At 45.6% G+C, this 15,328-nt stretch overlaps 1 protein-coding gene across 1 annotated transcript in view; it reads left to right on the forward strand.

Moving 5' to 3' along the window:
- The window catches only part of PTPRM (protein tyrosine phosphatase receptor type M), a 650,464-nt gene that overhangs the window by 608,171 nt on the left and 26,965 nt on the right, over window positions 1-15,328 (forward strand). The window contains exons 22-24 of the mRNA XM_008159881.3: window positions 9,666-9,782; window positions 14,188-14,342; window positions 14,604-14,739. Coding sequence (XP_008158103.2) covers window positions 9,666-9,782; window positions 14,188-14,342; window positions 14,604-14,739 — 408 coding nt within the window. The remainder of the gene's footprint in view (window positions 1-9,665; window positions 9,783-14,187; window positions 14,343-14,603; window positions 14,740-15,328) is intronic.

Consider the following 15,328-nt stretch of genomic DNA (forward strand, 5'->3'; position numbering starts at 1 on the left):
TGGATCCTCGGCTGTCTCACTCTGTCACCTCTAACTTTATCTGCCATTGTCTTTGGGGTGCATGTAGGAGGTCACTTGCCCTAGTGTCTATAAAGCGCTTAAGAGGGTGGGGGGCCCGCACGTGTAGCAGATGGACAGGTGCACCTGGGACAAATGTGTCATAGCCTGAGAGCTTTGAAAGCATAGCCCCCATCACACTGGGACCCACTCGGGCAGCACACGTCTGTGGTTTCTTGGAGGTGTAATTGGATGCAATATGGTATGGTCTTTGTTCTGCTCACATGAGCTCTTGAAAATTGAAGAATTTTCCCTCACTTTGCACACTATAGGTATATCCTTGAATAATTTGTTGGAAAACAGTAAATGATGTGTCATCTTGATGTGGAATTCTATTTTTCCTTCTCTACTTTGCAAATCTGCTAAATTCATCTTCCTTGGCCTTGCTCTGCCTCTCCCTGAAGGCTTGAGGCTATCTGGCTAAGTAAATATGTGAGAAAATGCTGGGGGCTTCCCAGGAGAAGAGAGCCAAAGAGTCATAGTAATCCAGTGAGTAGCTTTAGAGTCCATATACAACTCCTTTCAGATTAGCCAAGTGGCACGACATCAGTATCTCTACTCCAGCTTCACTAATTAAGGAATTTAAAGAAGTATTTAACTGGGTAGGCTAACAGGCACACAGAATTCCCTGCCTCAGAATGTTTTCTCTGGAAGTCTCTGCCATATGTTGAAGACCAGGGTAGGACCACATTTCTCTGGGACAGGGCTTCTAGCAATGAGAATGTAGGCGGCTTTGGATACTTCTCTGTGAAAAATCCAAGAGCCCCCTTCACACCTGACAAGAAGGTGTCGAGTAGATTGCTTCCTGGTCCTATAAAACTCCGGATCAAGGAATATGCGTTTGGATAACCTGATTGGAAAATTGTGGGGGTGCTGCTGGATTATAGAAGTGGACCACTCACATAGCCAGTAGTGAGTATAGTAACGAGATGAGTTAACGACCAAGGATGTCACTGGATTACCTGCTGGAACTTACTAAAAAGAAGCAGAGTCTGCCAGGGAAAAGCTAAAGGAGACCTATGACATGTAGTGGAGAACACTGTCCACAGAAGGAATGTGATAAGTAAAGGGGAAATAGATATTTCAGAACCAAATGGGGTTTATATCTTTTAGCTTCAGGCTGTCTGCCATGAGATAGAAACGGCACCCTTATCACTAAGTCCCTCTGATGTACCTCAGCAAATATATATCTACATATACTAATAATGCTGTCATTGCACAAAAGATTTCTGAAACTCCTCTTTCAGAATAATCTTTACATTATGTGACACACGTTTTATTGTCTTCGGTGGTTGGCAAATCTCCCTTCTTTGGCAAGAGGACTTAAGTTTGAGGAATGGCTAAAAGTCAAAGCCAAATCTATTGACTGAGGCGGGGAACAAGCTGTCTGGATAAATGTGTTTCCTGGAAGTGCTGATGCTCTCTGACCTTGCTCGGTAGGAGACAGAAAAGTAACAAGATAAACTTCTTGGGTGGCCTGTACCATGATGATTAAATTCCACAAGAGGCATCAGGCCACGTGTTTCTTTACAGTAATGAAAACAAATATTATAGATTCATGTACCAGTGGGGTCCCTCGGCCTGGCCTGCAGGATCGGGCCGAAACCAGCTCTCTGACATCCTCCGAGGGGTCTCAGATTGTGAGAGGGCGCAGGCCAGGCCGAGGGACCCCACCGGTGTACAATCTGGGCTAGGGAGGGATGCAAAAAGTTGGCAAGATGGGGAGGGACCGCAGGAGGACTCCAGGGCATGTCCCACCTGTCTCACTCAGTCCCGGTAGGCTGGACCCCAGGAGCAAGCTCACCTACCAGTGGGAGCATCTTCTCCTCGATGGTCAGTGCATATCATAGCGACTGGTCGACCAGTCGACTGCCCCCTGGTGGTCAATGCACATCATAGCGAGTGGTTGAGCATCCTTAGCATATCATTAGCATATTATGCTTTGATTGGTTGAATGGATGACCGAACACTTAGCATATTAGGCTTTTATTATATAGGATGGATGTGACCTTGTGTGTATTATAAATATTGTACAACATATTGTATGAATGGGAAGTATTATATGTCCATCAATTAATAATATTAGTCAATAGATGCAATTGGAAGATCAGATAGAAAACCAGACACCATGTGGGAGGAACTTCAGGCAGGAGCAGGAGCCTGGTGGTGTGAAGCTGATTTACTGGGGCTCTATGGCTTTTTCCCAAATTCAAGCTATCCAGACCTTCAGAAGAAGCTCTTGATTTTGTGCCAGTTTTGAAATAGGCTTCAAGGATGGTGCCCAAGGGAGACCCCAGGGCCAAATGAAACAGGTTTGGAAGGGAGGAGCTGGGAAACCTATTATAAGACAGGCCCTTACACTAAGTCTTTATACATCTTATCTCATTTAATCTCTACAACCTCCCTAAGAAATCAGTGCTGCCACCCATCTAATCTAATAATAGACAAATATGCAAATTGACCATACCTCCGACACACCCACAAGCCACGCCCACAAGCCACGCCCACCATCCAATCAGAGCGAGTATGCAAATTAACCCAAACCAAGATGGCTACAGCCACCGAGAGCAAGGTTTCCTAGGTAACAGAGGAGGCCAAGCTTTCTGCCTGCCATTTCCAGGCCTAAGCCTCCACTCAAGCTACAAAGTTTCAATTATAGAAGGTAAACAAATTCAAACAAATGGCGGCAGAATGGAGCTTGAGAGAGCAGGCCAGGGTTGCCGCCGGCAACAGGGGAAGCAAAGCTTTCCACACACCCTGGCGGGGCTCACCTGCTTAAGGTAACAAAGTTTCAATTATAACCCCAACACAATGGCTGCGGCCTCGGAGGGAGCCCCAGGCTTGGCTTGGCTCCGCTCCAGGCTACAAAGTTTCAATTGTAGAAGGTAAATAAATTCCAGATACCAGGGCCTCCGCTTGGGTTACCAGGGGGCGTGGCCAGCCTGCAAACCACCACAGTCCCCTCGCTCAGGCCGCCCCACACCCCAAGGGAAACCCCACCTGATCTGGGACGCCCTTCAGGGCAAACCAGCTGGCCCCCACCCCTGTACCAGGCCTCTATCCTATCTAATAAAAGAATAATGTGCAGATTGATCATCACTGCAACACACAATATAGCTGCCCCCATGTGGTCAAAGATCCTGCCCCCATGTGGACACAAGATGGCCACCACAAGATGGCCAGCAGGAGAGGGCAGTTGTGAGGGATCAGCCCTGCAAGGGAGGGCAGTTGAGAGGGACCAGGCCTGCAAGAAAGGGCAGTTGGAGGTGATCAACCCTCCAGGAGAGAGCAGTTAGGAGTGACCAGGCCGGCAGAGGAGGGAAGTTGGGGGCAAACAGGCTGGCAGGGGAGCTGTTAGGCATCAATCAGGCTGGCAGCGGAGTGGTTAGGGGGTGATCAGGCTGGCAGGCAGAAGCGGTTAGGGCCAATCAGGAAGGCAGGCAGGCAAGCAGTTGGGAGCCAGCAGTCCTGGATTGTGAGAGGGATGTCCGACTGCCCGTTTAGGCCCGATCCCACTGGGATCGGGCCTAAACGGGCAGTCGGACATCCCTCAAGGGGTCTCATGTTGGAGAGGGTACAGGCTGGGCTGAGGGAGAACCCCCCTCCGTGCACGAATTTCGTGCACCGGGCCTCTAGTATTATATATGTCAAAACTGAGGCTCTGGGGTATGACTCACAAGTTAGAAAAAAAAAAAGGAATAAAAAGAGCAAATGCACTTCCATCTTCATTGCACAGATGCACAGAGACCAAAGCAGTCTGTATTTTCAGGATATTTAAATGAGGAAGTGTTTTTATTGCCGTGAGAGCTCTGTAAAAAATAAAAGAGTTTGGATACAATAAATCTGTTCTCGTGGAAACCTCACTGGCAGCTGCTCTTGGCTGGGGTTCTTGGGGTAACTTTACTTAGTAGCAAGCAGCCTCTTTGCTCTTGCTATTCTTCTGGGTGTCTCTTTTTAGGAGACAGAGAGAGAGAGAGAGAGAGAGAGAGAGAGAGAGAGACAGACAGACAGAGAGAGAGAGAGAGAGAGAGACAGACTGTTGAAAACCTCTTTAGGAATCAAAACTCCTAAGAGTGCCTTTCTTTCCCTCCCTCTCCCTTCTACCCCTTTAGAGGAAGTAATGTTTATTAGATCACACTATGGTGGCCCCAACTGAAGAACTAACATTCAGTTCCTTAATCCTTCTTAATCATGGGTTTCTGAGTCCTTGGACCCCTGCACATAAACAGACCTTCACGTTCTGCCCCAGGGTCCTCCCTGCAACTGGTAGAGTTGGTGATTGGGGGGGGGGGGGGGGGGGCGTGGGGGAGGAGACACCAGCAGAAACAGCAATTTGTGATCAGTGACAAAAAAAATGAGTGCTGGTTTCACTGCGCTTCTACTCTTCTCTCTCCCCCACTCCACATACTGTCTCTCACCCCCAAAAAGGCGAGGAAGCTAAAGTCATTTTAAGGTTTCCTACTTAGCATCTGTTCCTGAAGCCAGACCTGGCAAGATTGAAGAAAGGATGATACACCTTGAGTGCCATCCTCCCAAAACGCCCTGTGCTCGGAGCCACACCTGGCTCTGCAGCCTTGCCTTCCACACTAGTAGCTTATTCCCTGAAACAAGTCACTCGCCCTCCCTGGGCCTGTCTTTTGTTTCTTCATTTGAGGACACGGGGAAATGGAAGGAATGAAGGGGATGGTAAGCAGCCCTGGCCAGAGCCAGCTCTCCTCTCTCAGCCTGTCACTTGGCTCCCTGAGCCACTAAATGAGGCTCCGGTTGTGCAAATGCAGTGATTCCAAATGGCAAAATCCAAGCGTTAAAGGCTTATGTGTGGCAGTTGTCATGACCTTGAAAACGATTGTTTGGAAACTGACTGTCTCTGTGATGCCTCACAGCTTCACTTGATATGAATTTCCTCCCCACAAATCGCAAACACCACTTCCTAATTTCTGCTGGATGCTCATCAAACCACCCTAATGGGAGAACAGACCTTCTGGCCACTCTCCCAAGTCTTCTCAGTACATGGAAGAAGGTTTGCAGGAAAGAGGTTTAGAGCAGTGGTTGGCAAACTCATTAGTCAACAGAGCCAAATATCAACAGTACAACGATTGAAATTGCTTTTGAGAGCCAAATTTTTTAAACTTAAACTTATTCTAACGCCACTTCTTCAAAATAGACTCGCCCAGGCCATGGTATTTTGTGGAAGAGCCACACTCCAGGGGCCAAAGAGCCGCATGTGGCTCGCAAGCCACGGTTTGCTGACCACTGGTTTAGAGGAAATGCTGGAGTTTCCCTTTGTTCTTTTTTCACCTGTGGTCCTCCCCCGCCCCATAAACCATGCATAGTTAGCAATGCTCAGTTAACCTCTTCCTTCTCCAGAAAACCCTGCTCCACGTCTCCACCCTCTTAGTGGCCCCTAGCCCTCTGAAGTTCTGTGGCCACCTAGAGTCCCGATCACAAAGTTATCGTTTAATAAAAATAAGAATTTCCATTGTGTGAGCACTTACACTGGGGCAGATGTTTTAATTGCATCATGTCCCTTAATCCAGTGGTTCCCAAACTCATCTGTTCTTGGGAGTCGCCTGAGGAGCTACAAGAAACCATGGTCACCTCTGTCTCACCCCAGAAAGTATGATTTAATTGGCCTAGAGTGTGTCCTGGGCTTTGGAATTTAATACACTCCCACCCATCCCCATGTGATTCTGTGTGCAGACAAATTTGGTAACCCCTGACTTAATCATAGATCACTTTGAGGTAACTAAAATCACCCCCTCTTTACAGAAGAAGAGCCTTAAGCAAACTTGAGTAACTTGCCCAAGCTCACATCAGCCTTAGGGAAGACCAGACTCTGCAGTCCAGTTGTGTTGTCTAAATCCTTGCTACTCAAAGTGTGGTCCGCAGACCAGCGGCATCACCTGGCAGCTGGGTTGAAATGCAAACCCGGGGCCCCACATCCTCAGACCTACCGAATACAAGCTCCTGGAGTGGGCACTGGGGTGTGGTAACAAGCCCTGCAGGGCATTCTGCTGCCTGCTGAAGCCTGACAACCACAGCTCTAGCCACGTCGGTGTGCCCTGAAGGTCACAGTCATGTGCTGCCAGCCTGGGGAGCTCCAGCTCCAGCCTGCCAGGGGTCATCTGGGCTGCCGTTTAAAATGACCCACCTTGGAGAACTTTTTCAGGCAGCTAGAAATCCTGCAGTTACTCTGCTTTCTGTGCTGTTTCATGTTTGTGCATTTTAAAGCCAACAGTGACCCCGCCCCCACTTTGGAGGCAGGGACCACATCCTGCTACCCTGCAGCCTCCCGCTGTGAGGCACACAGCAGGGCTCGGTAGCAGGTGCCTGACGGAGGGCCCGATGGACCCAGCTCCGGGGCACCCAGCTACTGAACGTGATCAGAGCCTCCCTTCGGGGCTGAAGGCTGCTGCCCTAGGACAGTGGTCGGCAAACTCATTAGTCAACAGAGCCAAATATCAACAGTACAATGATTGAAATTTCTTTTGAGAGCCAAGTTTTTTAAACTTAAACTTCTTCTAACGCCACTTCTTCAAAATAGACTCACCCAGGCCGTGGTATTTTGTGGAAGAGCCACACTCCAAGGGGCCAAAGAGCCGCATGTGGCTCTCGAGCCGCAGTTTGCCGACCACGGCCCTAGGATTAGGGTGTGTGGAGGCACAGCCTCTCCTGGACATTGTGCAGGTAACACTGGGCTGCAGAAGGCAGTCAAGCCTGGCCTGCATCTGAGGAGAGGAGTGTCTGGTTCTGCTCCTGCAGGTGCCACAGAACCACCGGTCTTCACCCCTCTGCATGGTCTTCACAGCCAGGCATGGAAAGTCTGCATCCAGAAAGAAGCATACATTCCTCCTCCTCCTTCTCTTCCTCTTCCGCCTCCTCCTCCTCCTCCACCTCCAACTCCTCCTCCTCCTCCATCTCCTCTTTTTCTTTTTAAAAATCAAAATTATAGCTTGACACAAATCTAAGCAGTTGAAAAGATACTAAAAGGAACCCAAGTTAGAAAGGTTTTCGTAGGCTAAAAACAGATGTGCTGAACCATTTCAGGATGTTCCGGGAGATGAGATGGAGAGGGCGGGGTTGGAAATGGCTCGTCCGCCTCTTCTGGGTCCGCCTGCCCAGGTGCTCTGCACAGGAGAAGGCTCTGTCCACAAACACGTTCTGGAAGGAAGCAACCCCAAGGCTCCCTTTCTCCTAATTACTGCTCATTATAGAGCAACCGGCAGCGGCGCTGAGTTAGCATCTGACCAAGCGTTTTGGAGCAGACCAGGTTTCTTTCCGTGGTTCACTCTCTCTGCGGAGCAAACGGTGGCACCTGTCCCGTAGGGGCGTGGCTGGTCCTTGGGCAACCTCGGGATCTCCTGGCTAGAGCTCTCTCGTGTACTGGAATATTTGATATGTAAATCTTTGAAATATTATGGTAATACCATAATATGTATAAGTATTTATACTTCATAAAGTCACAGATTATGTTCCCATTGCAGGGGGGAGTGGGACTAAAAATGGGAACTAAAAATGTATTGAAGGCAGAGACCATCTTTGTCTTACGCTGCACTATATCTGCAACTCCTGATGTGTCTGGCCTACCTCTTGCCAAGGAAAGGTAGTAAGGCTTATCCGAAACCTCACTGAATCGGCTGCCAGAAAGTTTCATAGGAAGCGGCTAAGATAACAGCCAGCCGGTACCACACTGGAAGCATTAGAGTACCAAGGTGCTTGGCATTCTGGGAAAGGTCACCTCAGTCCATATTTCTTTTTGTCAACTTTCCCCATCTTGGATTTTCCTTCCTACACTGACGCTCTCATTGTCTCCATAAAATTCAGTTCTACACATATCTATTGATATTCAGTGTCTATGGGACACGATAGGAGATATTGCAGGATTTACAGAAATAAGCAATAAGATGCCTTTACATGGTGGCATGTAATAGGCAGGTATCAAGCATTCTAGCAAAACACGCACATTTCATCAGAGGACTAGAAAGAGAGAGACTCACATCTAGACTTTGAAGGGGTGTGGCATTTGAGATAATCTTTGAAGAAAGGATAAAATTTTCAGCTGGGAGTATGAGTGTGAGCAGAACATTCTAAACAGAAGGAATGGCATGAGTAGGAATCTGGATCATGAGATCTGTTTGGGGCTCATGCAAATTACTTGTCTCTGAACATAGTGGGTAGAAAGGAGAGTAGTAAAAGCTAAGGATAAGCCCAGTAGTTGTGGCCAAAGGAAAAAGAACCTTACATGCTGGGCCCACGTGTAACTTCTATTACATATTCTAATTTCTATTGGAAATAGATGCATGTTGAGCAGAGCAAGGAAATGCCATTGGCTTTACCCCCTGGCAGGTTTTTTTCTGGTGCTGGTATGAATAGAATGTTCATGCAGGAAGTTGCCAGATCCTAAACCAAGGTCATGGCAAAGGGAATAAAAAGTTGGAAAACATATTGGAGAGGTATTTCAAAAATGTCTTACACTTCGCAGTTGGTTCGGTCTTAGAGATGGAATCACTGATTTTGTGCCTGGGTAACTGGGGAAATTGTAGCATCGTTAACATAGGGAATCATGAGTGTAGTTGATGGGGCACAAAGAATTCTCTTTTAGGCATATTGCCTTTGAGGTGCTGGCAGGACCTCCAAGGGAGATGCCCACAAAAGAAGTTAGAAATGGAATTCATCACTTGGAGAACGGGGACAGGGGCACAGAAGTGTATCCTGGAGAAGTGGTGACAGGAGTGGATGAAGCTGCCAGGAATTCAAGACAGAGCCGCAGAGGCTTAGACGGAGTCCAGCGGACACCTCCATGACTATAACTCTAAGTTGGGAAAACCACACAGTTACTTCCTTTTTCAGAAAAAAAAAATTCTAATCTGACTGTTGGCTTTGATTTCCTGCTCACTCCTCCTGCTCTTTCCTCATCCCAAGCTTTTGCTGAAATCTGCAAGAGCTACAGGACCAAAAAAAAATTTACTAGGAGAAGTCAAGCCTAACAAATTTCTTCCACCTGAAAAATCCTCAGATTAGAGGCTTTCAATAATATGGAAAGACTGTGTTCAGATTTTGCCAAGGTTTGTGTATTGACTTTACTTAGATTAAAATGAACCTGTAATTCTAAATTGGGAAAACCACATGGCTACTTCCTTTCTCAGAAAAAAAATTTTTTTAAAAATCTGATCTTACTGTTGGCTTTGATTTCCTGCTCACTCCTTCTCAAAAATGTTCAATCGATTCCTGAAACTGGAAGTAATTTAAAATTCAGAGGAGCTAAAATATTGCAAACTACCTTTTATAGTTGATTTTTCCAGGCCATTCCCTAAGTTGAGATAAACAGGAAATGAATGGTTACTATAACTGGGATATTTGCAGTATAAATACGATCTGTTAACTTTAGACCATTTTCCTAGGCTTTGCTCCTTTTACAGCTCACATTTTGTCTTCTGGGGAGAGAAGAAAAGCATACATGATCTAAGAAAATAAACCTTGCTCTGTAGTGTACAGCTTAACTTCTGGTCTTCATGCAAATTTTATCCTGTAAATCATACTGTGACCCATCATTTGGGGAACTAAAAAACAAACTCTAAATCCTTTATTTCCTTTTTTGTTTTCTAAAGGTCAAATGCTGCAAATACTGGCCAGACGACACAGAGATATATAAAGACATTAAAGTTACCTTAATAGAAACAGAACTACTGGCAGAATATGTAATAAGAACATTTGCTGTTGAAAAGGTAAGTTTTCACACTGCAGACTTTGAAAAGCCATGGCCAGACATTAGTGGTGCTAGCCTTATTAACTTACTAACCTAATCTGTACATGGTCACACCTGAATGCAGGTAGACTCTACCTAGTAATTTCTCAAGATTGCATCTCGCCCTTTGATTCTGTAACAGCTCAGTTCCATCTTTGAAGCAAGTCATTTCCATTTCATAAGAGCCTATATTTTGCAGTTACACCAGAAGATAATGCCTATCTGTCTGTTTCCTTTTTCTTTTTAACCTGGTTGATATTGTTCAGCCTCTCTCTCTCTCTCTCTCTCTCTCTCTCTCTCTCTCTCTCTCTCTCTCTCTCTCTCTCTCTCTCCTTCTCTCTCTTTCTTTCTTCATTCACTGACAGTTTAATAAATGCCTTCATGTTGTATGTCCATGTGGGTTTCCTATAGTGAGTATCTGTGTTGAGACCCAGGTCCTAACTCCTCCTGGAATCCCTCTACTTCCTGAGGCTTTTCGGGCCTCAGGTTTCACACGGACTGATGGATCTTCCAGGTAGAAGTGACTTACCTGGAAACATAGGACACCCTTGCATGAACCAGCACCCCATTCGTACTCACTCCCATACTGGTCTCAGCCTTTTGTACTTGCTGGTGGTGGGTCGTGAATGCTCTGCCTTGGCTCTCCTCTGCCTCATCCCATGTGCATGGATGGGGCTCCTCCGGGAAGCACTGTAGGGCATAACAGGGAATTTCCTTATTCCCCCTCTTTCTGCTGACATAGGGAGGGGCCGGAAGTGAAGCAAACTGCAGTCCATCCAGAGAAGTGTCACAGGTAGGCTGTGGGAAAGTGGAGGTGATGTGGCTGAGAAACACTCTGCCTGCCAGTCCTCATCTTGCCTCCGATGAAGGGGACACATGATTTTGTGTCTGAGGTCCACAGACTTTGTGTCAAGAGCTGCTTCTCCAGAACTCAGCCCTGCACTGGGCATAGCAATTTTGTTGTGAATTTGTTCAGTGCAAGCTGGTGCTCATTTACACTGTCAGGTCCTCTTGGAGGACCTGGATTGTCCATGGACTGCTGGGTAGTTGGCTCTTGGCCTTCTCCTCTACTCTATATTAGTACTTTTTGGGTTAGCAAGACCAGTTTTAAGGAAATTGCAGCATCTGTTTATTGGCTAATTTAATGCTTCTGTTTTGAACTACCTATCTTGGGATTCAAATTCATATTTGTCAGAGAATCACAAGACTGAAAAGATTTTATTTTAGTCTGTTTCTAATACTATTTTTTTTAGCCTGTCATTTTTAATAAGCAGGCAGGAGAGTTGGGGACTTCAAAGAATGTGGAGTTCTACTTGCCTCAATTCTTCAAGTTCTGAACCTCACACTTCGATTTATTTTTTTCCATCTTAGGCAGGTTTGGGGGGAGGATTTCTGTACAGCTCTTGGCAAGAGCGCTCATGAATTACATTAAAACAGATAGTGATAAAAGATCCTCAATATTTTTTCTTTTTAAAAAAATCATCCAAAGCCATCACTTCAACATCAAGTTCTTTGAACAGTAGTCAGCTCTCTAATAAGCTGAAAACGCGTCTCTGATGCTAACGGAAGGGTTTGTTTGTTTCTTTGCTCTTTTTTAACCTCTTATTATACTCGCCTACCTCCCCAGTTACACAGAAGTGTTTTAGAAATACCCAGTTATTTTAGACACCAGACAACTAGCGAAGAGGTGGTGGAATGGAGGGAGGAGGAGCTTTTTCAGGCTCTGAGGGAAATTAAAATGACCTGTTTGTGATTTTCTATCTGGGCAATTGGAAACTTTAAGGAAAACAAATCATTAGCACTTCCATGGAGCACTCCTTGTAGATTTTAAACTTTCTCATTAGAAGGGGATGGGGCGGGGGGCGGGGACAGTCAATCATAAACTGTGCGAGCCCTGCAATTCTGAGAATATGTTGCATCAAGGGACCGAAGGTGAAAAATGGATTTGGGCTCCACTCTGCAAAACAAGCAAACACGTTGCAATCTGAAACTGGTGAAGCCCTGTTTTGCATGGGACTGTCATCTTTCCTTTCCCATGTAGCTGATGACTCAAAGCTAAACAGATATTAAGTAAGGTAAAGTGTCCACTGTGTCAGGAGGAAGACAGCTTAAAAGTCCCCGTGGATCTCGGCTGTCAGGTGAATCTATCCCAGTCTATCCTGGCAGAAAGGAAGTTGACAATGGCCACCGAATTCTCTCTACCTAGGAGGTGTTTGGGGTTCAAAGGAGGCAGTGGGAATATGAACCTACTGCCTCAAAGACAAAGCATGCACAGATATCTATTAAGTACACACTTTGTTCTAGGCACTATTGTATATCTTGAGTTCTTCTTTCCCATTAAATTACATGGAAAAATTAAGTGAATATTACTTTTTTATATAGCACTAATACTTGTTATAATGAAAAATAAACAAAAATATAATGGTATCAAATTGGGAAGTATTTGTACTGTGATCATTAATCACATCCATGATTTAAACACACTCCCTCCCCGCCCCCCCGAATGAACTGACGCAGAAGCAATTTCCTTTGCTAATCTTGAACATGTATTAGGGTGGAGGTTTCTTTTGGGAAAAAGACATTTATCTTGCTCCGAAAGTGAGTCTTAAAGAGATCAGTTGGGGGCCCATCTCATGATGGATGAAGTTTGGGACTTGGGAATGCTGGAGCTGAAATCTAGCAAAGCTAGAAGGGGAAGTTCTCAAAAAATGAAAATTAAGAGGAAAAGCAGTATATGGGGGGAAATGCCCTTCAGTGGTCCTTGAAATAAATAAATATGTATTATAGGCATCCCCACTGCGTGGGACCACAACTGACCCAAGTTGTCATACCTAAAGCTAGGGGAGCTCTCTAGGGATTTGGAGGGTGACCCAGCTCAACCCTTTGTCTTCTAATGGAGACTTTGGGACTGGCTATGGTGTCAGCAATAAGGAATGTGGGCTCCTAACCACCTTGTAATGTTACTTTGGGGTCACAGAGCATATGTAGCAGATAACAGTGTTGATTTTCATTCATGACTCTCTGATAGCTTAATATCTTAATGCCTAAACATCATTAAAGAATAGCATGATTTTCAAAGAGTACTAAAGCTTCAACTTTTGTGGGTTATTAAACTAAGACATATTAATACACTTACAGCAAGCAAGTCTTATCTTAAAATCTATAATTGTTATCCTCTTGCAATCTTTCAAAGCACATAAAATTCTGAATTTCTCTGCTCATAAGTATGTGTGAACAATGACTGATGGGGAATGTGATAAGGTTAGTGGGTAGTGTTATGATAAATAAAACCAAACTCAGGGACTAACACAGAAATGGTAAATAGTCACTAAATGAGACAGGAGAAAATTCAATTTAACCTCAAATTTACATCCAGGCTTGATTCTGGAAGTAATTGTTGTTTTAAAAACAGACTTTGGCTTTAAGACACAGTATTACAATATAGGCTCATGGTTAGAAAAAAAAAATTGATGGATATATATCAATTAAAATATTCTCAAAACAAGAGTAAGTTTTTTAAAAACAAAACCTTAAGGTTCTTTTCTTCTGCCTTCCCTTCACTTCAGTGGCAGGCACCTCGCCCACTTCAACTTACTGATCCAACAACGAATTTTAGCAAATATATATTTGCTTACATACCTGTTTTCCAAAAGCCAGCTGCAACAACCTGGACAAAGGAGGCACTGTCTGAATACCTCTGTGTCCCCAGCACCTAAGGTCATACCTGAAGGAAGCATTGCATTCACTCAGATGGTCACTGAATGGATGAATGGATTAAATGTTTACCCGGATTAAAAAAGAGAAATCTAACAAAATGAATTGCAAATGAAAATTAGTTCTCTGGCCTATGTAGTTGGGAAATAGTCCTCATTCATTCTTCCAGTGACATTCTCTAAGCATCCACAGTGTGTACACTGCTCAAGGGCCCGGGACAAAAGAACCAGAATACAGAAGAGAGAGAACAAGGGTCTTGCATTTTAGTAGCTGATCTCTTGAGCACACAGGTCCCTGTTCTGTGCCTCTTTCTCTGTGAACTCACACCTCACCCTTAGGATCTAAGTGACACACAAACTCTTCACTGAGTCTACTTTTTAAAAAAGGAATTTCAAGGACTCAAAGAGATCCATCCATTCATTTGCTGGAATTGCACCTGTCAATTAGCATTGTCCCCAAACATCACCTCCCCTTCCACCCCACGAGTACCTTCCTGCCTGTGGTAAGGTTTTCAAAGTGCGTATAAAATCTAAGAATGACCTTCTTCCCAGCGACCCAGGGTTTCTCTCCCTAGGCTTACTGACTGCCGAGGGGTACCCGATGCTCTCCTGGTTGCTCATCACGTGTTTTCCTTTGTTCTCTTCCTGCATTGTGCTGACTGGGAATGGCAGAGGGGCGTTCATGAAATCCGAGAGATCAGACAGTTTCACTTCACTGGCTGGCCCGATCACGGGGTCCCTTACCATGCCACAGGGCTGCTGGGATTCGTCCGGCAGGTCAAATCGAAGAGCCCGCCCAACTCAGGCCCATTGGTGGTGCACTGCAGGTGAGTAGCATGCCCAGAGCCTCTGGAAGGACGCACAGAGGGCAGTGGGTGTGGGTCTCCTTTGGGTGGGGAAAATGCTCTGGAACCCAATGGAGGCAATGGTTGCACACCATCGTGAAGGTGTGAAATGCCACTGAGTTGCACACTTTAAATGGTTCATTTTATGTGATGTGAATTTCGCCATAATACGATAATTTTGTTTAAAGAAGCAGCTGCACAGGGGTCCTTCTCCTCCTCTAATAGACATCTCTCTCCACTCAGTGCTGGTGCTGGGAGGACCGGCTGTTTCATCGTTATCGACATCATGTTGGACATGGCGGAAAGGGAAGGGGTGGTGGACATCTATAACTGTGTCAGGGAGCTGCGGTCGCGGAGAGTGAACATGGTGCAAACGGAGGTACTGTGCTCCCCATCCGTCCCCATCAGCTCTTGAACTGGTCCCCTGGGGCCTCCGGTGCGTCCCCACCCCCCAGAGCCAAGGAGAAAAGAAACGCTGGCAGTTCTCGCTCCAAAACTCCCTAAAAGAAAAAGTGATACACCTGGCAGCCTTTCTTTCCTTCCTCCCTGCTTCCTTTTGTTTTTCCTTTCATAAATAAACGCAAAAGGCCACGAGTCTCGCAGGGAACAGAATCTGTAGCCATGAGCCTAAATCTGCGCGTGTTTCTGGGTCCAGGAGCCCAGTGGAGTCTCTGCATTAAGGCTTCAGGCTTCCGATTCCGTTTCTTTTTATTATGCCTTTAAACCAGCTGGTAACCAGGGCAAGGTCACGCCGGAGAATAGCCAGGCAGTTGCCAAGTGACTCAAGGGTCGTATCTGTACATTTTGTTCCTTTCCTGGTCCCTAAAAATTCTTCCCAGTGGCCTGGTATCGTGGGAATTTGCCCATTTTATAGAAGCACTATGTACCAACTAGTACTTCTATCAACTAGAATTCAAAGTTTATCAGGAATTTAAGCTTTTGAGGAAAAATAATTAGATCCCACTCCT

This window comes from Eptesicus fuscus, chromosome 12 (assembly GCF_027574615.1).
Source record: "Eptesicus fuscus isolate TK198812 chromosome 12, DD_ASM_mEF_20220401, whole genome shotgun sequence".
Classification (NCBI taxonomy): Eukaryota; Metazoa; Chordata; class Mammalia; order Chiroptera; family Vespertilionidae; genus Eptesicus; species Eptesicus fuscus.